This window comes from Lates calcarifer, linkage group LG7_2 (assembly GCF_001640805.2).
Source record: "Lates calcarifer isolate ASB-BC8 linkage group LG7_2, TLL_Latcal_v3, whole genome shotgun sequence".
Classification (NCBI taxonomy): domain Eukaryota; kingdom Metazoa; phylum Chordata; class Actinopteri; family Centropomidae; genus Lates; species Lates calcarifer.
The window spans coordinates 13,523,251-13,547,311 of NC_066854.1; the positions used below are offsets into that span (position 1 = coordinate 13,523,251).

The 24,061-nt window shown below is 41.2% G+C and overlaps 1 protein-coding gene across 4 annotated transcripts in view; it reads left to right on the top strand.

Annotated features, from left to right (window-relative positions):
• The window catches only part of prkx (protein kinase X-linked), a 268,673-nt gene that overhangs the window by 15,626 nt on the left and 228,986 nt on the right, over nt 1–24,061 (top strand). Inside the window, exons 4-8 of one of the 4 annotated variants that reach the window (XM_051065862.1) lie at nt 4,568–4,687; nt 9,441–9,536; nt 13,784–13,841; nt 16,955–17,032; nt 18,713–18,777. In XM_051065862.1, the coding sequence (XP_050921819.1) occupies nt 4,568–4,687; nt 9,441–9,536; nt 13,784–13,841; nt 16,955–17,032; nt 18,713–18,777 (417 nt within the window). Of the gene's footprint in view, nt 1–4,567; nt 4,688–9,440; nt 9,537–13,783; nt 13,842–16,954; nt 17,033–18,712; nt 23,668–24,061 lie in introns of those variants that run through there. The other 3 variants (XM_051065863.1, XM_051065864.1, XM_018704503.2) reach the window with 3 other exon arrangements.

Genomic DNA, 24,061 nt, shown 5'->3' on the forward strand with positions numbered 1-24,061 from the left:
GCTTCATGTACCACATCTGAGAAGTGCTGTCACTTCAGTTTGAGCTTGTAACACTGCTGACCTTATCTATCTGTTAAAGTGATGGCTCACACTTCTTATGACTTCATCTGCTAAAATGTGACAGGACATTAGTTAGTAGATACTGCAGATTTTCTGTCTACTAAAATACATTCTTGCAGTGAATAAGCATAGACAAATAGATATGAAGAAGGCACTCTTTAAGCCCAATTTGCTCACTTTTTTTTCTTGATAAGATAATATGACAAGATTTTTTTATGTTTAACCTTGTGCTGCTGTGACACCATTTGATTGCCAGTATGGCATTGTGTCAGAGTGACTTGAGGGTTTGTTTAGACGTGAGAGCAACATGTAAAATTACAGTTATGTAACGAGGCACGTGTTTGCTTGGGACATGCTGCTGAGATTTCATCAGTCCACTACTTTTTAAATGTTTTTCAGCATGTTTTTCTGTATAACTGCACATGAAACAGAAACTGTGTGGTATCCCGGTGTTGTGGTATATTTCCATTCTCTTGGGTTTCTTCCCACAGTGTGTGTGGCTACTGCTGAATGACAGTTGGGAATACTCTGCTTTCAGCTTATGTTGTTTGATGCTTGATTGATTGTCAGTAGAAAGTGAATGACAAAGCAGCTGTCACTCCACACTGTATGTCTGATCTCATACTCTACGTTCCCTCACAGGCCATGCTTAGCAAGCCACACTTAGATTTAGCTGAAGAAACTCCTGATTAAAGTTGGGATTTAGCTTAGAGGTAAGACATCTGAGACTGTGTGGAGTGTAGGAGGTCATCCTGTCCTACAGGATGATTCTCAGGCCACAGCTACACTTTGTATTGGTTTGAGGCTGCTGGTGCTGGGGCTCGTGGATCTTAGCTATTTGGTTAAAATCAATATTAGAATATTTGTTTTAGTCATACAAGGGGTTCCCAAACTGGAGGTAGATCAGAGGGGTCAGGAGAGTTAAACAGGATAAGAAAGAATGAAAAATGCTAACTTGTATGTAGCATGAGATTGTAGTGTAGAACAGCCATTCACCAGCTCCTTAAAAACAAAGTTAGGGCAGGTTGTCTTGGGACCTGACAGATCGACTTAAAACCATAAAGTGGACCCCCAAATTATCACCCACTGAGAAACAAATAAAGCAATATCAGGGTGATGTTCCCCAGCCGGAAGAATATTGTTCTTTGGGATTATAGTTGATTATAACTGTGAAACAGACCAGAAACCAGTCATCAACAGGGAGCTACACACAGTCAGTGCAGCTGAGTGCGCTGATGTTCCAAACTCAGAGACCTAGACGGTTTTTGTTGTTGTGTAATAAGAATAATAAAACCTGCAACTTTCTGAAGTAGACACATTCATGTCCACATTACACAGTGACTTTATAGAGTTGTGAATGGAGGCCGGGTTTGAACTTTCTCTCAAGCTCCGACTATCCAGAAGAGTGAGCTGTAATTGGCATTTGTTCGATCTGTAGTACCGAAACAAGAGAAACCAAAAAGACACAGAGTTGTTGGCAGAATGCAGCAGGAGGAGGGTATGACAGCAAGCTGTTCACCCCGCCTTCATGTGTGGCTATTCAGAGCAGGTTTGACTTTAGATGTGGTCCGACCACATGTCTTAACTTGTTTGTTTGACACTTGAACGCTCAAGTTGGATGGGGTAGCTACATTTTATTTCTACTTAATACACTGCAAAACAGGGCGGCAGCGTGGTCCAGTGGTTAGCATGGTCAGCTCTGGTTTAGTCAGTTTACTCTCCTGCTACTCTGGCTTCCTCTCATAGTCCAAAGACATGCAGGTTAATCGATGGACTCTAAAACCAGTATGATAGTGTAGACGGTGGAAGACGCTAATGGACCTCTAAACTATACCAAAATGTCCAAATTTAACAAGCAACGAGAAACCAGTTATTTAAGGTTTAAGACTTATTGAAAATGAGTATTTTGGTCTCTTGCTTCAGCTGATGTTAAGAAATTATACCTGCTTGGTTAGTCATAGCGGAGAGAGAAAGGAAAGACTGAGAGAGAGAAACAGACAGCTCTCACACTCACTGACAATGAATAAAAATAGATGAATACATTTAAATCGGTGGCATTTCATAAGACTCTTAAATTGAGACCTTGTGCAGTGGTCTTTCTCCTCAAGTAATGAAACAATCTTGTTCCTCTGCAGGCACATTATGCAGACTGTTGTAGCTTGTTACTGGTTAAACTGAGCTCAGTATTAGCTGGAATATCTTATTAAGACAAAGTAAGATATATTTTAGTAAAATAAAATTACTTTTCTAATGCGAAACATGCTTGAGATTATTTATCTCCCAGAAATAAAGTTTTTTGACTTGAAATTCCTTTTCTGCAGTGGGTTGATTTAATTTGGCCCATTAGCTCATGACACTTTTTAAATGATTGATGTAGACTTTTCACCACTGTGAAAGATGCAGTGTTTGACAGTAGAGGAGAAAGGAAGAACCATTCCCCTTCATGTCACGTGTATGTGTATTCAGTGTCCTTGAAAAGCTCATATCGTCCTTTGAGAATTTGAGGGAATCCTCCCAACTCTAACAGACCCACGACAGTGCCACTGAAAGACAAACTTCCCCCAGCTGATGTCATTTAGTCTGAGTTAGATACACAGCGAGCGAGGCCTCTTGGTGACCGCGGCAGAATTGAAAAGATGCACTGTAAAGGGGAAGAGATGGCTTTCTATCTGCACTGCTGTGTTTCTCCCCAGCGTTTCACCCAGCGCTGCGCTGACCCCCGCTGACATGTAAACATAATGGAGTAAGATTACATTTTCCCCCAGACTAGGAGAGCAAAACAGATGGGGAGTAGATACCTCTCTGATGTGCAAGTGACCCACTTATATAAATGGAGGGCAGCAAAATTGCCTGGGATAGGAAGACAACTGCCTCATTGCCACCAGCTCTCTTGTACTTTCTATGTTCAGGGTGTGATGGAGAGTCAGCCCAGCCCTCCCCGTGCTGCCACAGTGTCCCCTGCTGGCAGACATGCTCATCAACGCAGTTAGACATGAAGCCCTGTATGATGACATACGACACCCTGAAGAGCAACAACACGTGTCTTATTTCCTCTGTAGCCACGCCTCCACCCATCCTGTAAGCCAGACTTTATTCCCCCGACATCAGCAGCCTCCTCATCCTCCTCCAGGACCAACATCATTTCCATTCAAATTACTGTCACCATGGCAACTGGCCGAAAGAGGTCATTACCCAGGTGATATCGGTGACAGGCGATGAAAGGCTGGCGCCAGGCCAAGTGCTCTTCATCAGAGGACAAGTGGCTTTCAGAGAGAACACTGTGCATGTTTGTTACACATGCAGAGTGTCAATCAGCTGCTCTGTCAGAGAGCCAGAGGCAAAGAACCTGCTTTAGACTTCCTCTTATTGTTCACACTCAGCAGACATCCTTCATTTTTTATCCAGTACTCGGACATACTTGTATCTGGACTCACATCCTCATTACACTTTTCATCCGGTGGTGCCCTGTCAGTACTGACTGACACGTCCAGATCCATTTCGGCTGTATCCACACCCAGCAGGCCCTGTAACATCACCGTACTATAAAAGAGGACACAGCTGGGTCAGATAGCACGGACAGATCACTTTACTCAGGGTGTTGTCTTCCCCATGCAACAAGATTCTTCTCTCTAACACGCGGTATAGAATGTGTAGATGTATACAGAGATCACTTATCACCTGTCAAACAGTAGTCGCCACAAAACACGCTCTTAACAACAGGTGACAATGAAACTGTCATTACATATTCATGTTGGCAGCCTACTTTTAACAATGCTGATGCACTCTAGGACTTTGCCTGTCTTTACTAAGCCATTTCAGACAGTGACTCTTGCTCCTGACAGTGTTTTCCCTGTGTCAGAAATGTTTTAAATTTGAGCATCAGTGGGAGCAATGAATAGTCAAAGAGTTGGCAAGTTTATTTTTTGTATCCATTCATTTCTTCTGGCAACACTGAAGACACCTGTCTCACCAGAAGTAGCTACTTCATACACCTGCTGGTTATGCATTGACTGACACTCATTGTTGGTGACAGGAAGTCATGCCCTGTAAAACCTATCCAAGCTGCGGTTGGCTCAGAATGCAACAGCAAGACCTTCCACAAGATCCAACAGGTGGATGCATAGAACCCCAACACCTTTGAGGCGTGTATCTGGATGGCTCGTAGCTATCTGTCTGACCTGCAGACCCCATCTGGAGAAAAATATATATATATAAAAAAAAAAACACTAAAACTTTGAATGTTAGTAAAATCTCAGTGCCTTAAATTAGGACTGCAGCTAACAGATGTTTAAGGAGAACTGCAGCTAGAGAATGTTTGGTTTGTGCTTGATCAAAATACTTAGTGGACTAATGGATTAATCAGCAAGTATAACCTCAAATATGGTTCATTCATAACGGACAACACCTTTTGGAAGTAGAGCTCAAATAATGTAATTATCTCGAAATAAATCTTCACTTGCCGTATTTCAACCACACATTTCAGTTCCTTCTGTCTTTGTCTGATCAGGACCTGGACTTTGTGTGGCACTCCTGAGTACCTGGCCCCTGAAGTAATCCAAAGCAAAGGTCACGGCCGAGCGGTGGACTGGTGGGCTCTGGGCATCCTCATCTTTGAAATGCTGGCTGGGTAAGTTCTGCAGTATAGTCAGGTATACACCACAGTCCACCCATTTTAAACACTGGGGGGCAGCGCTCTCCTCCACCAGACCGATTGAGGTAAAGCAGCACTGCACAAACACTCTGACACTCACAATTTATTAAAGAGCAGTAAGGTTTGGTCCTGTTTGGCCATTAAAGACACAAAGAGTTCATCTAAAGTAAGGAGGGAAGGTGGAGAGTGACAGGCTGGAATCTGCTGCTGTGCACAACAGAAGTTAGCCCTGTCTGAGAGATCAGAGAGGAGTCTGCAGCAAGAATTTCTCAGGTTGTAACCACACACACACACACACACACACAGGTGAAAAAAATCCATCTTTGAAGCCCAGGCAATGAAGGCTTTGAGTACATGACTGGAATAAACTTGATGATTATCTCTGAAAACAATTGGGAACACACTGGGGGTGGACACAATAACATGAACACCTGTACTATAGTGATGCAATCCAACATAACAACCCTGCAAGAGACAGTGTGTGTGAGAGAGCAGAGCAGAGCAGACATCTGTGTACATGGAACAGAGGAATTACTCTATTAATCGTATTGCTGTTATTGTCTCAGTGTGGGAAATCTATTCATTGTGTGCTTATTGGATACTGCAGAGCTGCGACAAATTAATCTGTGAATGGGAATCATTGTTGTAGATGAAGAACAATGACGTTTATCCCCTTAAGAAAGCACTCGGGTTTATTCTAATGTCTCCATCATCCACAGTGAATAATAATGCTGTACCTTGTTGGTATTCTGAGGGAACAGGCCTGAAGGTTGAGATTGACTTAAACATTGATTGAGACTTTCTTTCAGGGACAACACTAGGTAATATTCTATAATCCAGCTGTTAATTAATTGACCCCATTAATAGCATGGCCCTGCCTGAATATTGACTGGTATTCTTTGGCACTATTCACCAACTTTTATTTTTATACTTGTCTCATTAAATACATGAAATAAGAATAAAAAATGTGGAGTGGATTTTCAGTGGATAAAAACACTGCTGATCTGTGGATAAACATGAGTAACATGGAAAGTGTTTGTGGAAAGATGTGTTATATTTGTAGCCGTGCTAAGGATATATGTGTTGGTAGACTGGTCCAAAGTCATTAGGATTCATCCTATGGAGAACACAGATGTCTGTATGGCATACAATCCTGTTCTGTATTTATTGACTATTTAACTACAAAATAGGTCAGCAGTGGCATGTTTCCACATCCAGCAGACACTGTGCAACATCAGCATTCATTTGAAATCCAGTATTCCCTCTCTTTTAGGTCTGGTTTGCTGCTGAGCATTAATTGATCCGTATAATCTATCCATCCATTATCTATACCACTTATATGTAAGGGTCGTTGGTGGGCTGGAGCCTATCCCAGCTGACATTGGGCGAGAGGTGGGGTAGACCCTGACAGATCGCCAGTCCATCACAGGGCTGATCTATATAATGTGAATGTTAATATAAAAACCATTGATTAATGCATCTTTAAGATTGTCAACAATTCTAACAACATTGTCATACTGACTCAAAACACAGCAGTGCCTGCTGCAAGATGAGAACCACCAACTCAGTTAGCTCCATCGTGTCAGAAACACATATCTCCATACCTGGACAAATGAGCAAAAAAGCAAATGTATGGAGAGACACAAGTATGATGTATGGATGTAATGTGAATGTTATGGTTTGCTTGTAGAGCAGTGCATTATTGAGCAGTTCAGATATGAAAATGTCATCTAACAGACATCACATATCCATCATGTTTAAGACAGAAGACATAACAGCATTACGGCCTCAACTCCTGAATGTGACCAGCTTCCTCCAGTCCTGCTGAAAGGTCACCTGTGTCTGAGACCAGCCTACCCTCACCCCCACATCCATCTTCTTTATGCAGGGGTAGGAAAAGCTGCATGGCTTAGAATTAGTGGTAGGAATGCGACCTTTTCCCAGCATTCCTCAGGGCAGGCTTTGAAGTGTTGTAGTCCTTGCAGAGACTGGACGCTATGCTGTCTTCAGCACATCACCAGACATGTCCGGGGAGGGCCACTACTGTAAGATCCCCAAACACAAAGAGCTCTCTTCATCATGCAATATTGTTTAGCTGTTCCTCAGAGGTGCTCATCCAAGAATGTAGCGGCCGCTTCTGAAAAGTTAGCAGTGGTACATCATCCTCCTCTGGGGTGAAGCACAAGTTGCAAAAACATTGAGTCTTCACTCAAGACTCAGGGCCTCAAGAGAGACGAGAAGAAAAGGAACAGGTCTTCCCTCGGTAATCTTGCCTTCAGGGCCAGATTTCTGCTCTTAATGGCAAACCAATCATCCTGGGTGTGTGTATTTGATTGTACATGTGGTTGTGCACATGAAGTCTGACTTCTCTCACGCTGAAAACCTGCCTCCTGTATTTAGCTTTACTCCCCAGATAAAGACCTGCTTCAGTTTGTAGGAAAGCCAACTCACAGTGTTTCAGTTAGTCTCAGTGGCCTGAGAGTCACTGTCATATTAATTATTAAAATAAGTTGCATCAAAAAGTATTTTAAATCAGAGATGAATCCCAGTTTGGAATTTTAATCAAAGCACATCTATTCCTGGACCCAGTTTGCTAGATTGACTGCATAAAAATGAAACTGACCCCTTTCCTCACTCCTCTCCTTGACTCCCCGGCTGGTCCTCATCCACCTCAGTTCAGTGGAGCGTCAGGTTGGTGATTAGAGATGGAGATCCTGCAGGAGAAACACTCTGTCCTATTACAGCAGCCTGTCACCCACAAAGTCAAAGTGTCATTGACTCAGGCCACAAAGTTTACTAGCAGGACATTTTACATCTGTAGAACCTTTAACTTAAATCACACCAAAGACAGAAACAAGAATAAAAGTGAAAACCCTCTAGACGCTGCAGTGGTCAATACAATCATGATGGCGTGAAACAAAGCACTGATCACATGTTATTGTTAGAGACTTAGCAGAATAGGGGCTAAAAATACACCGGTCAGCCACAACATTAAAACCACTTGCATAATAGTGTCTAGCCAACCCCTTGTGTTGCTGAAACAGCTCTGACCCTTTCAGGGCATGGACACAGGACCTCTGAGGATGTCCTGTGGTGTCTGGCATTGGGATATTGGCAGTGGATCCTGTGGGTTGCGGGGTGGAGCCTCCAACATCTGGCTTGTTCCAGTGCATCCCACAGACGTTCAATCAGATTTGGAGGCCAGTTCAATACCTTGGGGTTTTTGTCGTGTTTCCTTGAGCCGTTTTTTGTGGTGTACTGGGAGCACCGTCCTGCTGAGGGTGGCCCCTGCCTGTTGGGGAGTGTGTTTGCCATGGGGAGGTGTGCTTGGTCTATAGCAATGTTAAATGTATCATGGCATGTATCAAAGTAACGTCCAGATGAATATCAGACCCCAAGGTTTCCCAGCAGAACTTTGTATTGTAAAGAGATGATTAATATTCACTTCACCAGTGGTTTTAATGTTGTGGCTGATTGGTGTACATCCCTTCTAAGACAACGCTCATTGGACATCAAACACAAATATACTCCATATGGATTATGAATATGCTGAACATACACAGAGATGCTGGAAGTGGTGTCAGTGCAGGCCAAAGTCGTAAGGAAGTCAGTAAAACCAGGTGCTTATTGCTTTCCACTGCTCTACACTGTTCTGAGAAGGGCTGTTTAAAACATTACTCATCATGTATTACACTTTGACTGCCAGTATCCTCAGAGCCACCCTCTGTCTTTCCCATCGCACTTCTAAAACCCATCTTCATTGACTAATTCAGACTCTGAACTGTGAACTGGAATAAACTAACACCTCCAGACATGAACAACTCATATAGGACACCACTGGAAAAAGACCAATTTTTTGTTTTGGTGATATTTTGGTTCATGGATATGTTTTGTTCTCAGGGCGACAATGAGATAGATAGTAATAGATAATAACAAATTCCACTCATTAGGAATCATTCAGAGGCAAAAAGTTTCCACCAGAAACCACTCTACTGTGTTTGTGCATGTATTTGTCACATATTACTTTATCTTCTCTTTAACCATCAATTTAACTTTGAAAATGGTCGTCCTCCCCCTGCTTTGTTAGAATGACCCAGATTCTCCAGCTATGACAGCATCAGTTTTGGAAAAAAAACACACACACACACACACACACACACACACACACACACGAGTGGAGTCTGCGGTGCACAGCCAGCTCCCAGACGCCCCCATCCCACAGTCTCCTGACTCTGAAGCTTTTCACTGGGAAGGCGAACGGCGTGTGACAAACTGGTGCGATTATGCGCCTGTCTGCTCTGTGCGTAATGCGTTTAGAGGCCGGTCCCATTATGTAATTTGTGGGTAATGACTTGTCCAGGCCAGAGCAGAGGGAAGAACAGGAGAGCTGGGAAAGCATTCAGTGGAGTATAGCAGCAGAAGGCCTGTGGGTGGTAGAAACACACACACACACACGCACAGAATTGCCAAAATAGCTGTAAACAAAGGCTGTTCTGTCCACAGCTGAAAGTTTTCATGACCCCCCGACTCTAAATGTTGACCTCACCACATGTTCACTCGCCGTTTTGTTCCGACTGATACAGCCAAGTGTGTGTAAGCTCTTACCAGCTTTACCTGTTCCTTGCATCATGCTGTTTTTGACAAAGCACAGACTGAGTCTGCACACAGTGACAGTGTGTGTGCAGCTTCAGAGGGACAGGCTGGAGATGACATTTACTTCTTTCCACAGGTACCCACCGTTCTTTGATGACAACCCGTTTGGAATCTACCAGAAGATCCTGGCTGGAAAACTGGAATTCCCACGCCATCTGGATTTCTATGTCAAGTAAGCACCAGACACCAGGCCAGGGTGAAATATCACAAGCCAAGAATGTGTGTGTGTGTGTGTGTGTGTGTGTGTAGTATGTATTTACCATGCATTAGTCCTTTATGTCCTTGCATGTACCAGAGTACCTTCCTTTAGACACACTGGTGTTCATTTAAAAGATGGTTGTGGTTTATTGCAACTTTGGTCTTTGGTCCTTAAATTCTGTCAGGTATGATTACACTGTAATCACGGCTCTATCAGCCATTACTGCAGCTTCCATGTCGAGTGGAAAGGGTTGACAGGAAAGATCCTCTAACTGGTCAGGACTAAATGAACCAAAAACTGAAACATCAAATCAGAAACGGTATGTCAGACAGACAGGTTTTGGACAAACTGAAATGTCACTAATAATCCCTCATTCTATGAGACAACTGTGTGCTAACATCTACAGTAACATACTAGTACAGTTGTACTGCAGAAAGCGGGTCTGTAAACCATAACCCCCCTCCAGGAGCAGGACCCAGCTGTGGGGCCATTTTGTATCGTAGCTACAGTCAGATTGCAACTATCATGTGATGTCCTCTGGTCCAGTAAGAATTTTTTCCAGTTATGAAACAGTGAATATCTTTTTCTCAGCATCATAGACTCACATGACTGTCCTGATTTGAGACATAAGGTATAAAAAACATAGACATCTGGAGGAGCAGTTGCAGTAAATCATTTTCTTAACAATCATGTGTGTGAAGATTTATCTTAGATGTACTGAGTTTAATAAATATCCAACCAAATTCCAATAAAAAACAGCAAGGTCCCGACCTGAGTGTCCTCACCTGTAGCTGCAGCTCTGGTACAAGGACTCCAAACGTTAGCCACACTGCTGTTCATTTTCCTGCTGGTGGACCTGGTCCTGAGCTGTGGCCAGTCAGGAGAGGTTAGTCTCCCTATTGAGGGTCACTGACACCCCCAACCCCCATTCAAATGACTGTTTAAGAATAATACTTGAAATGATTGTGGGAGGCGTATGGGTCGTGCTGCAACATCCCTTTAACACAGGGTCAATGAGCTCCCTGGAGCTTAAGAGGGGCTTCAGGTGGACCTGCAGTCACTAATGACACACCCGGCTGATTTGGACCCGTTCCCCCACCACTCACACCACCCATTAGACCAGCTGGAGGGCGCAGGAATGTACAAGATTACAAGCTCAGTGCACTCTATGTGTGTGCGAGTGTGTATGCACTCACTCGCTCACTCAGTCCTGACACAGTGGCCCCAGAGAGGCCAGATACACACTGCTTCCCACTGTTAAGCCATCTATCTTGCAGCCAGCAGACAGAGGGATTTTTAATATTTCCACCATTTATATCAGCTCTTACACAGTTCCATGTCACACACTCCCATCCATCAGGAGGTGAAAGGCCTTGCAGAGGACTGTAGGCAGTGTTTCCATGCTGCTGCTGAGCATAGACAATCAGCCTAAAGGACTGGACAACTGTCCCAGGGTGACCCCAGCCATAGAGGTCTTGTAAGGCACTGGTCATAAAATTAGCTGCTAGTTAAGGAGTTGTTATGGACATGCTGACACCGTGTTGACCTGACCTTAAGCACCCTGCATTCCCCCCACTGTTTCCTCTGCGCCTCTGCGGTCTGTATATGATGGGATTTGGTGTGTTGGTGTGCTGTGTTTGGTTCCCTAAGGGCTTCGAAAAGAATGTGTTAGAGCAGTGGTCACCAACCATCAGGGCAGTCTGAAGTCAAATGCTACATGTATTTGAATGCTTCATCTGTATTATAGGTTTATAATGCTCTCAAAATTAATAATGATTTGCATTGCACTGAGCACTTTATCAGGAAAACCTGTACAGGTGCTTCTTCATGCAGGTATCCCATCAGCCAATGATGACACAACAGTGCAGTGTAGAAAATCCTAGCAGATACAGGTCAGGAGCTTCGGTTAATATTCACATCAAACATCAGAATGGGAAAAGAAAGTGACCTCCGTGACTTTAACAGGCTGGTTCGAGTGTTTCTGAAACTGCCGATCTCCTGGGATGTTCACACACAGCAGTCTCTAGATTTTTTACTCAGAGTGGAGCCAAGCAGCAGGCCAGCAGCTGTGTTTTGGTGCTGAGGTGCCAACAAATACTGAATTTAATCTTTCATATTGGTATGGTTAGGTCAAACCATTATTCCTAACAGTCTTTCTCATAGCTGTTTTCTTGCATTGGATGTTGTTTCAGCAGCACTGTCTGCCTCTGGCTGCTGTTACAGGTGCACATACACGTGTGTTTAATACAGAGCAAGAACTACAGTGGATGTGGATTTGGGTTTAAAGTCCCAAACCACTGAGCTGCGATCTGAATTCTTCAGCCTGATTCAGGTGTCCAAAAATTATCAGGAGTCGGCAGTGTCCAAGACAGCAGAGTTTATTCGTCGACAAAGAAACCCAGAGAACAGTTCACAGTGCATACATGATATACCAGAAATACCCCAAAACTATATTGGCTCTGTCCCTCTTTTTATACAGTTTTGGCTGTGGCTTTCCACACCTCTCAGGTCATTTTACTGGTTTGTCAAATTTCCACCATTTAGATGTCTGTCTTGAGGCTTCTCAAAAAAATTACACTCTTATCTTATCTCCAAGGTCACTGTCTTTTGAGAAGCACATGGGCTCCTCTAAAAATACACTCTTATCTTATCTCCAAGGCCACCGTCTTCTGGAAAGCCCCTGTGCTTTTCTACTAGCTGCACTCCAGCTTACAAGGTTATGCCAGGGCAGGCCCTGTCCTCTTTTGGCCTTTTCTCTCTCTGCTTTACACCATTATGTTCTGTCCTGTTCTGATTGTATTTTTAAAAAAACAAAGTTACCTTTTATTTATACACCATTATTTTTTAACTCTTCCTTGTTTCATTTTTCAAAAATTATATGTCTTTTTCCACACAAAGTACTTATCTTTTTCACACACAGTAAGCATGCAGTGAACACTAACATCTACTCACACATAGAGGCTTTTAACACACATACATCACATGTCTTCTTTGAACAGCAAATACTGATAATACCATTTCCACATAATACTTATTTAAAATCAGCTTAATGCAGTACTCTTTCCTTTAAAGGCACTTTGCATACCTGTTGACAAATTATATACACTACACAGTCTGAACCTAATGTTTCATTTTGATTTTACACACAGATGTGTTGTCATAATGTTGCTTGTGTCAAACAACATTTGTCATGACTTAAACATGTTAAATATTGTTGAAGGCTCTGTTAAAATGATGGGTCAGGTCAGTCCAGGTGGTCCAGGTTGGATTTGTGTAACAGAAAGAAAAGATGTTGTGCTCAGCCAAGTTGCTTGGCTTCAAAACACAGCCAGTTCTATGGAAGTTAACTTCACCCAGAAAGACAGTAAAGCGAAAAACACTTAATGTAAATGCAAAAGGACATTTGATATTAAAGAGACAAATGAATATCCTAGAATAATACATTGTACAGTAAAAAAAAAAGTAGAAAATCTCTGATTGAAAGCTGACATGGGCAGGCTTCATTAGAAATGAGAAATAATAAAAAAAAAGAAAAGAAAACTCAAATGAAATATAAAGCTTAGTCTCTTTTTTCTTTCCTCCCTCCCTCCCTTCCCTTCCTCCTATTTGTGTTTCCATTTTTTTCTGGATGAATTCTTTGTGAAATCCATGAAAAGGAAAATATTTCTCCCCCTGGTGCTGATTGAAACATTTCTCTGTGACATATCAATCCAAAGGCCTGTCTTTAAGCATAGGAAGGATTTAGACAAAAACTTAGAAATAGCTGACTTGTCAACATCCAGCTGCTGTATTTATGAGCCTGCCAGCAGCTTGTAGGATGTGAGATACGGCACCTTTATCGAAAGCTCTCTGTTCGTCAGCAGCTATCACATTTCATCAGAAAGCCAACACTGGCATTTTAAAACCTCTGTGAATCACCCTCATTTCAACACAGCCATGTCTACATCACACGCAAAAGTTTATAGTCACAGAAAGTTCCTGTCTGCAAAAAAACACACTCACTTTCTTCAATTAAAAGATTGTCAAAAAGACACAACTCACTTAGCCTGCCCTCGTCCTCTTTCACCAGCTGTCAGGCTACCTCTGCTTAGGATGCATTTGTCAATTTGACAGTGCAGGGAAGACCTTCTGACAGTTTCCTTGTGAGAGCGGGAGGGCGAACACTTTACAAAGATGAAGTGTACAGCTGTGGATTCACTGACTGTTTCTTTTTCCCCCAGAGACCTCATCAAGAAATTTCTGGTCATTGACCGAGCCAGACGGTTAGGCAACATGAAGGTGAGTTGGTTAGACTTCCTGTCTGTGAGCCACATGGCAGCTCACCATATTTCTTCCTCAGCGGTCAGAGACCAGAACTGGACAGGATAGGACAGGGCCCACAGAGTGACTGAAGCTCCACATGGTTCCAGTTAGTCAGAAATGAAGAGAAATTATATTGTCAGTCTGTGGGCGGTGATATTTGTAATATGTCTGACTCGCAATCTAAATATTATTACTCCCTAATAAAAGCAACATCCTTACTCCTCTCACTCCTCCAGCAACATAGTCAGTAAGATAAAAACACTTCCAGATCCAGTCTGCGCAGCATAGTCTGAGAGAACACACAGAACTTAATCATACAGAGATGTTGCATTGATTTGCAGTCACTTCAGAGTCTGTCCTCACAGGACTCAAACTGTGTCTGACTGTTGGGTAGGCTAAGGTATCATTTGAAATTGTTATGTTAATGTTAGTGCCAAAAGGTCCACATTCAGTGCTTTACTTAAAGATATACATATAGTTGCCAGTTTACTGTGGCGTCAGCAAACTCCATCCTCCAAAGGGGGCTTTATTACAGGACTGTTGGATTAGACTAACTTTAGTTTAAGCTGGGTGCACCTAATAAACTTACTCTGAGTGCATAAACATGTTTTTCATGTCAGGTCAAACATGTCTTAACATAGAAAAACTTATATGATTTGCTTGTAGTTTGACAAAATAATATTCACTCAAGGTCCACTTACTAGTTTAGGAGACAATCAAGACATATGACTGTACTTAAAAATACCCAATACTTTATTTTACTCAAAAAGAATTAGAATTAACTCAAGTTCCATTTACTGTCTTTATCCTAAGCTGTTTAATACAGTCATAGGAGCAAAGTTCGACGTTTAGGTCACATAAGATGACCTCATCTGGAAATGTAGACCATGAGATTTATGTGAAAGCTCAGGAACAAGCAAGAGATTCTTGTTTTCGGGCCTGAGTAGTGCCTGAAGTTTTTCCTGTGAGAGCCTGAGAGGTGAAAACCCAGGGTAAAAAAATGAAAAACACCCAAATCTGCGTATGTATCAGTAAAACCAGATGTACTACACTGGAAATAAAACCTGAAGTTACTGAGAAGTCAGGGTCCAGCAGGATAACAACTGCCCTCCCAATGCACTTCAGTCCCACTGTTTTATTCTACTTTTAATGAGGTTTGTGTGTGACAAAAACTACCCAAATGCCCTTAGTTCTCAAAACACTGATTGTGGAAAGATTCTGACTCTGTTTCTCAGCCCATACTTAGAAATCAGACTTAACTTGACTTGAAACTTGACTTAAATATTAATATTAAATATTAAATATTTCCAAACAGTCAAATAACCAATTTAGCCATAATAATTTCTCCCTCAGGCAGTTTAACCTCAAACTGACCCCGACTGTCAGAACTCCCAACTGTTGCCTCATGTGCAGGGAGGCTCCCTCAGAAAAATGATAAACCGTTTGAATGAATCTCCCTGACACCCTCATATCCCCTCCTGATTATAACAGGGGGATTTAAAAAACTCATAACTTCATGTGTCTCCTGTTAAAGCTCCCCATCCGCTCCACTGCAGAACTTTAACACACAAGAGGCTCTGAAATGTGGAAGAACAGCATTTTGACTCCTTTCCCTGTGTACAGCCTCAGGAACTAGACAGACATTTCTTCAGTGATCTCTTGGAAGAATTACAGAGTGGAAAACAGTGTGTACATTATACAGTTTAACTGGGAGCTGAGGACTGGTGTTTCAATTAACAGTAGTGAAAGGAGCGGGCGACTGAGAACTGCTCTCAATAAAACAAATACTTCTCTAAGCCCAGTGATTAACTCCACATAATCCTAGACAAGATGATATTGATTTGTGGCTGCCAATATTCATCTGCAGAGCAGTCACATTGCTCATTAACGCAACACTGATGCTGCAGTGCGCTCACACTGTCCGTCCTCCTGTGTGGAGGCTCAGCAGCGCCACCACAAGAACGACAGTGTTTAATTAAGATAAACTAAACTAATAAACTGAAGCAGTCTGAAAAGCTTTTAGAGATGTATTCGTTCAATTAGCATTTAAATGCTGCATTAATAAACTCATAGGAAAAAGATCTCTACATACTGCAATTAATCATTCAATGTCCTTATTTTGAGTTTTGAAATGGAGTCACAAATTAACATTAGCTGATTGCTCATGCACGATGATCCATCTCACAATTTATAAACAAAGACATGATTAATTTAAAGAAGAGTAAGCAGTTGACTGCATACAGTTGATTAATGGTGCTTGATCTTGGTAATTGAAATTTAGTTTTATTCTACAATATTGAATATTTGTTTGTTTTTTCCACTTTTTTTTTTTAAAAGTCTGTCTGAACACTGAAATAGATTAGGGATGGGCGCTTCAAGCAAAAACACTATTCGATTTCTGTGTTGAACTGCGGAGTAAAGACAGTCACATAAAGAGGGAATTCATAAAGACTTGGATAAAGGGCACACCAGCAGTTCACCTGATAAAGCACATACCGTTAAAACCCAAGTCCTTACCTCAGTGGTCCAGGTTTGAATTCAGCCTATATTTACAGGTTTTTTGATCATAAACCAAAGTAGGAGCTCTGATTGGACAGATGTTGTGCTGAGGCAGGGAGTGTGTTTGGACTGGCCAATCAGATCTCCTGCTGTGGATTTGACTTTATTTCATTTTTAGTTGGTCCATTTTAAAATTCAGATATTAATTCATTATTTAAAGTAAACAGAATAGTCATTTTTAATTGGTAATTGTACTGAAGGAAAGTGGAGGTAGACCACAGAGGGAAAAAAGATGAAGGCTTTGTTACTCCAGTTCCAGTGTTAAAGTCACACACCAGTAATAACAAAATTAAATGTTGGATCTGTGGTTATTTTTTAAGTGAAAATGCTGTTTCAATAGTTTTCCATTATTAACAAATCAGAAATGTCTTGTTTAAAATACCCAGATGTTTGTTGTCATGGTGGGAGACTGTTAACAGTCTGTCGGGTGTATGAACAGCTGAGAACAGTGAGCAGTTTGCTCAGTTCCAAGCAGCATGCAGGTGTGTGTTGTATAGAATGTGTGTACACAGCCATGCTTTCTGTTTCAGAATGGAGCTGATGATGTGAAGAAGCACCGCTGGTTCAAGACAATTGACTGGGAGGCCGTTCCTTTGAGGAAACTAAAGGTGAGAGCTGTGCTCATGTAACATTGTCTGTTTCTCTTTACAGCTAATCATTTCAAGTCCCAATTCAGTATGTGAATTAGGACTGTTGATTTAATGCGTATTAGTAATGATCGGTTTCCACTCAAGAAATCTATTAGAATATTAGTAACATGTTTTTTTTTTTTAATTTGTCAGATCAGTATAAAATATTGGAATCACTTTTCTCTCTCTCTCTAATTTTCTAACATTAGAAAATAACTGTGTACCTCTATATGTACCTGTTATATGGTCAGTGGGTCACTGCCTTGATAATGATTAATAATTATTATTATTACCATACAAGAAAATGACTGCTTTCTGGTAGTCTATTTCCATTATTACTATGTCTATCATATTTGTGTCATATAGTAACAATGAGTAACAAAAAGATGTTCAAAACAAATTCAGGTAGTCGTAAATTGATGAAGAGCTATGCAAAGCAGTAAGAAGTGTGACATTATCAAGCAGTGACTCTCATAACTTGTTCCTGAAGTAATACCTGAAATGATGTATGTAATAACCATTAATATGAATTCTATCAACTATGAACTTCTTTGTAACCATTATTTGTATATTTATTAGTTAAAGTACAAAGACTGGTGGTGTATTTATTGTCACTGAGAATGATAGGCACCCAAAATACATATTTATGAAGTTACAGTAAACTATTAACATGTTTTCAACACTGACACCATTATCACAAAAGCATGTTAAACTACTGTGCACATATTCCAGTGCTTGTAGTCTAAGAAATCCCTGTTTCTGGGTCATTACTTTCAGTCTCAACATGCTGCTGTCTTTTCTTAGATCTTGAGGATCCTGTATAATAAGGAATTATGAGAATACAGATACAAGATACTGACAGCTAACTGATAACACATCTTCACTGTCTGAATGTAAGCCATCTAGATAGACTTCTGTATATTACATAACCACAACAGTGCACTGCCATTACAGTTTGTTTCACTGTTTTGAAACTGTTTTAGACATTTTCTGTCTCAAAAAGATGCAGAAAAACTAGTCCATGCATTTGTTACTTCCTAGGCTGGGACTACTGTAATTCATTATTATCAGGCTGCCCCAACAAGTCTCTAAAGACTCTGCAAGCTGATTCAAAATGGCTGCAGCATGATTACTGACAGGAACTAAGGAAAAGAGACCATATTTCTCCTGTGTTAGCCTCTCTACATTGGCTCCCAGTCAAATCCAGAATAGAATTCAAAATCCTCCTCCTCACTTACAAAGCCCTTAATGGTCAGGCTCCATCATTACCTTAAAGATCTCATAGTCCCCTACAATCGCACTAGGACTCTGCGCTCCCAGAATGCTGGTTTACTGGTGGTTCCCAGAGTTTCCAAGGAGTAGAATGGGAGGCAGAGCCTTCAGTTATCAGGCTCCTCTACTGTGGAACCTTCTCCCAGTCTCAGTCCGGGAGGCAGAACACCCTCTGTACCTTTAAGAGTAGGCTTAAAACTTTCCTCTTTGATAAAGCTTATAGTTAGGGTTGGCTCAGGCTTGAATCATCCCTTAGTTATGCTGCAATAGGCCTAGACTGCTGGGAGATCTCCCATGATGCACTGAGCTCTCTTTCTCTCTCTCTCTCTCTCTCTCTCTCTCCACTCAATATGGATTCATATCCCATGTTACATGTTACTAACTCAGTATCTCCCCTTTCCTGTAGTATTGTGCTCTCCCGTCTCTCTCTCCTCTTCTGTCTCTTTCTGCAGGTATTTCTGCCTCTGGAGCTGTAGAGTCTGATCTGTGATGACAAGTCTCCTGCTGCTCCTACAACTCCACTCAACACCTGCTGCTAGAATTAGAAATGACTTATACTGCTATTAGTTGTATTGCTGTGTTAGCAGTTAATACTTTAATTATCACTACTATCATTACTACTGCTGTATTACTGGCCTCATCTTACATCTGATATGGAACCTGTGTTATGCTATGTTCTTCTTTCGCTATTCTCTACCCCCCTCCCCCCTCCTCTCTCCTTCTTAACCCAACCGGTTGAGGCAGATGGCCGCCCACCCTGAGTCTGGTTCTGCTCGAGGTTTCTGCCTCTTAAAAGGAAGTTTTTCCTTGCCACTGTCTCCTAGTGCTGCTCTTGGTGGGATTTGTTGGGTCTCTCTCTGTAAATACCTATTTTAAAGAGTATGGTCTAGACCTGCTCTATATGAAAAGTGCCTTGAGATGACTCTTGTTGTGATATGGCGCTATATAAATAAAATTGAATTGAATTGAATTGAATAAGATAATGTCGAAATTACAAAATAAGACAGAATTATGATGTAATTAATTGAAATTATGACATAAATTGAAATTATGAGATTTATCTCTTTTGTTTTGTCTCATAATTTCTCACCTGGAGGTATCACAACTAGTCTGGAGCCAATGAGGGCCCAGTATAAAACTGTTGAAAGCCTCCAGGTCGTAGACACTGCGAGGGGACTTTTTAGTGAAGTAGGAGATGACTTTAGATACAAAAAATATTTGTTGATTTCCCAAGAAGCAGAGGGAGCCAATGTCATTTTAAGAGTTTTAAACATTTTTTGTGGAAAAAAAATATATATATATCAGACATCAATAATTACACAAAGTCTTTAAAACTGTGGGTAAGGGATTTTCACAGTGACCTAATTTTGAACATCCTTTGTACTACACTAAAGAACTGGTAGTGGCAGACTGGAAGTTTGCAAAGTTTGCTTAGCTCTCATCATTTCTTAGTATCAGTGTCTCTGACTCCATGTAAACATAGCATGTGCTCTAATATGGCCACATTAATGCTGAAAGGCTCAGAGGAGCCAACTGGAGGCTCTGAAGTTAGTTTTTCTGCAGTTGGACAAAGTTTACACACTGCACAAATTGTCAAATGCAGCATCAGCAGTGCTAGTTTTCTGAATGGTGACCGCCAAATGAGGTGAGTTATCAGTTATCAGTGCTGGTAAAGTGGCGTGATTTATAATGTGTGCAGTGGACTGGGTACATAACATTCACTGTGTCACTCCGCAACTCATATTTAACCTGAAGTTTCAGACCTGCACTTAAGCTTGCACTGTATGTTCCACTGTCTCCACAGCCTCCTATCGTTCCGAAAGTTTCCCATGAGGGCGACACCTCCAACTTTGATGTTTACCCAGAGGAGGACTGGAAGAAAGACCCCCCTGTTCCTCAGAAGGACTTAGAGATCTTCAAGAACTTCTGATCAGTCAGCCTGGTTTATTTATTGATGGAATATCCTGAGAATTGAACCAACATAATGTAAAGTTAATGTTACAGGTACTATCATGGAGAAAACACTTATTTATCAAAGCAGGGAGTCACGTTTATCTGTAATAATGACCTCCCTACAGTCTAACTCCAAATGATTGATGCTGTGACATGTATCATACCACAGAGAAGATTTGATTTTTGTGTTTATTTATCTGACTAAAGTCAATTTTTTGCTGTTATAGTTTTTTTTAATTACTTTTTTTCCTCTGAGCCTGCACATATGCAAAAAAAAAAAAAAAAAAGCGGTTCCTTTGAAACCAAAAGACTGTTACTTTCTAGATTCAAAAAAGAGAACAATCAGGTCTTTTTTTATATTGTCATGTTTTATATTTTCTGTCTTTTTCAAATGTTCATGTAGTTATATTTAATGTGACTCCAGACTGGTGCTGTGACTGTCAGCTGACCAGTGGTCACTAATGTGCAGTTTTAGACTTATTATACTGTATGTAGTCATGAGTCAGACACTTTATTTGAAAATGTGTGACCAGTAGCACTTGTAAAAAAGTGCCTTACATCACAGTTATATGGGCATGATGTCTCACAATTATATAAAGTTCACTTGAAACTGTGCTTTTGTCAACCGTCAGCACACCACCAAGTGCTAATGGAAGTTGAATCATGGGACTGTCAGTACAGCTGCTGAATGTGCTGTCTCGTCTCCTACTGTAAAGTTCTCTTCCTCCAGCTCTGTTATTTCCTGCTGCAGCCCTACAGCAGCTTTATTCATAGCCAGGACTTTGTTATTAGCGTACAGTCACAGCTGCTCCACAGATAAACTACAGGCTTTCCCATAGCACTTTGAGCTCATTCACTTTACTCATCATCATCATCACCACCATCATCATCATTGTTGTCATGCTTTTAAAGCCAAGACATGTGAGGTGAAAGGTGCTGGGATGTGAGGTCCTCAATATCTAACGTCTCACTCTGTAGAGCTACAGTGGACCGAGTCAGTATTCATCAGTTTCAGTTTGTCATGTAGTCGAGGCTGAAATCTGTCAAAATGTTTAAACTTCAGGACAATATTGGCCTTTAACATAAACGTAATCTTAATGTCTCTGTTTTGTTAGCTGCCATTCAAATCATTGGTGGGGTGACGACATGTCTACACTGGCTGCATAGTGACAGCAGCAGCTTGTGCATCAGTGTCTACACTGGGGGCACTCAGGCACAGTAGTGCTCTGTGAACAGCCCTCATGCCCAACACTCAGTCACTGTAGTTATGTGCATTTGACCGAAGAAAATACTTGAAGCAAAACAGGTGCTTAGGGGTTATGGATGAAGGTGCTATATGCAAGTTTTGCTATCACTACATAGCCAATGTTAGCATTAACAGTTGTTTACCTACCAGTCTAGTTTAGCATCACTCTTCATTCCTTTACTGACCGACAGCTGTCTCCAGAGGTGGAAAGCAATGCCAGTGTTTTGCTTCTAGTTCTATCACATCTTCTTTTCTACTGAAGTTAGCATGCTAACCCGCTAGCTCCAGCCCAGCTGGCCCATCTTGTCACTTTCCAATAGTCATCTCACTGTAGTGTCCAGACTGCCCTGAAGACGTAGCTGCTCAGAGGGCGTAATCTAACCTCTCGTTTTGTAAACACAAAGATGGCTGAAGCTCTTGGCAGTGACCATCACCACCACCCACTCCTGACAGCAGGAGAAGACTTACAAATTAATGTTGGTCTGAACAGAGCATTCGTCTTCTGAGTGAAGAGTGTAGGACTTTGATATCTGCTGGCCTCTCATTGACTTCACCACAACACAAGCTCACAGCAACAGTTGTGTTCAGTGGATCAGTTATTTTTATGTGTTGTCTGCCTTGTTTGAATTCAGAGGAGTAAACACTTGAGACACTGAAGTGTTTTTGTGCGTTTTGGTTGGACATCTAATGTCCTTATCACTCTGCATTTTTCCTCATCCACTCATTTTCATCCACAGTCAACATCCACAGTCACTAAATTTTGCTAGTTTTGTTTGCTTTCACTTTGTCATAGAGCATTCCTCTGTACCAAAGGACTGAATGCTCCTGAACACAGCCTCAGTACTGGATTGTTGACAGCAGTGGCATCATTTGCCATATTGACTGATATTACTATTCATTTTTCCTGTTTGTCTGTTTAAAAAAACATATGTACATGTGATGTTTTAATAAGGATCCTTGAAATTGATGATTAAAGGGCTGTGACAAAGATTTGAACTAAGCATGACATTTTATCACTGAAAAATAAACTCCAAAACAACACTGAAGACAACTCAAACTTTTTTTTCCCTTTTTTAATTGGTAAATCATTGGCTGTATTCACAGATCATTTTTCTCCAAACCGGCCAAGAATACTACTGGCTGAACTGGAATACTACAGTTCAGCCATCAATGCCCTCAGACTGTGGTTTATAAAGTTAATCAGTCTTTTTTCTACCTGCATGCCCCCACTCCTGCCTGTACCAATAAACATTTAGCTTCACATTCTCTAACAGAAACCATCATTTGAGGACATTTATCAGACTTCACACAGTTCCCTCTGGAAATACTAAAGGACGAATAGACTTGATGTCACAATGCAGTAGTCGTACCCAGTTCTCCTTTGACAGGAACCTGAGCTTGATGTGTCAGGGCCATACAGGAGAACTCCTGGTGGTAAGATGATATACTGTGTGAACCCAGATCCCATAACCCCATACTGAACTAATATAAATGTCAAATGAAGCCATGTGTGGTGTAGACACACCTGTGCTCTGAAGACCATAACTCTTTGCTGACATTTCTGTTCATTTATCAGATGTTATATATCTGTGATAAGCTAATATTAACCAATATCAACCTTGCTGATAAATCAATTTGACTCTGCTTCTGAAAAATGGTGAAATTCAAAGTATCTGCACAGGATGTCAAATTCTGGCAGCTTCAGTGAATCTTTCACTTCATCTCAGAGGTATACAGATACATACATTTTTGTAATGTAAGAAGAAAATGATTCATCTCTCCTCACAGTTCATGTAATATAACTCTCCACAGTGTATTTAAAGCTTTTTCTGCTGAGTAGAGGAACCTGGGCTGCTCTCAGTACAGTGCTCATCCATTTAGAGCAGTTATTGCATGTGTTGTCTGTAACCTCCAACCTAAACCCATTATGTCTCACCCAGCAATGTTTTATAATCATCAGCCTTCGCCTTTAAAATGTTTAGTTGTTGCAGTCAGACATTGTTTATACCCAGTACATATTGATGCCTTTTATGATACTGTACTCCCTTTATACCTTTAACTATGGAACTGTAAGCAATGACACATGTTTGTATGACGACCTAAAAGTCTTTAAAAGTGTTAAAATAGAAACATGTTCTCTTTTCCTGTTGTCCTGCCTGGTCCTTTCCTGTTGTCCTCACTCGGTCTACATCCTCCAGTCACTGAGCAGTTGCTGTCAGCGCTTACTCTGTCGGGCGCTACTCTGAAGGGCGCTACTCTGAAGGTCAGTCCAGCCTGCGTAGTCAAGCAAAATGTTTATATTTACAAAATGTAAATCTGACATTTGGAGAATGAATACTTTACATGTGATGTATAAAGCGTCTCTGCTTTAGCTTTTCATGACGAAATCAAACATACAAATCTGTTCAGTATGTGGGGTAACGTGCTTTACCTGTTAAAGGGCCCAAGCACAAGAATGCTGGACAGCTGCCTTATTGTAGTATACACTCCTGAATTTTGACACGTTTGCAAATAAATTAACTGAAATAAAAATGTCA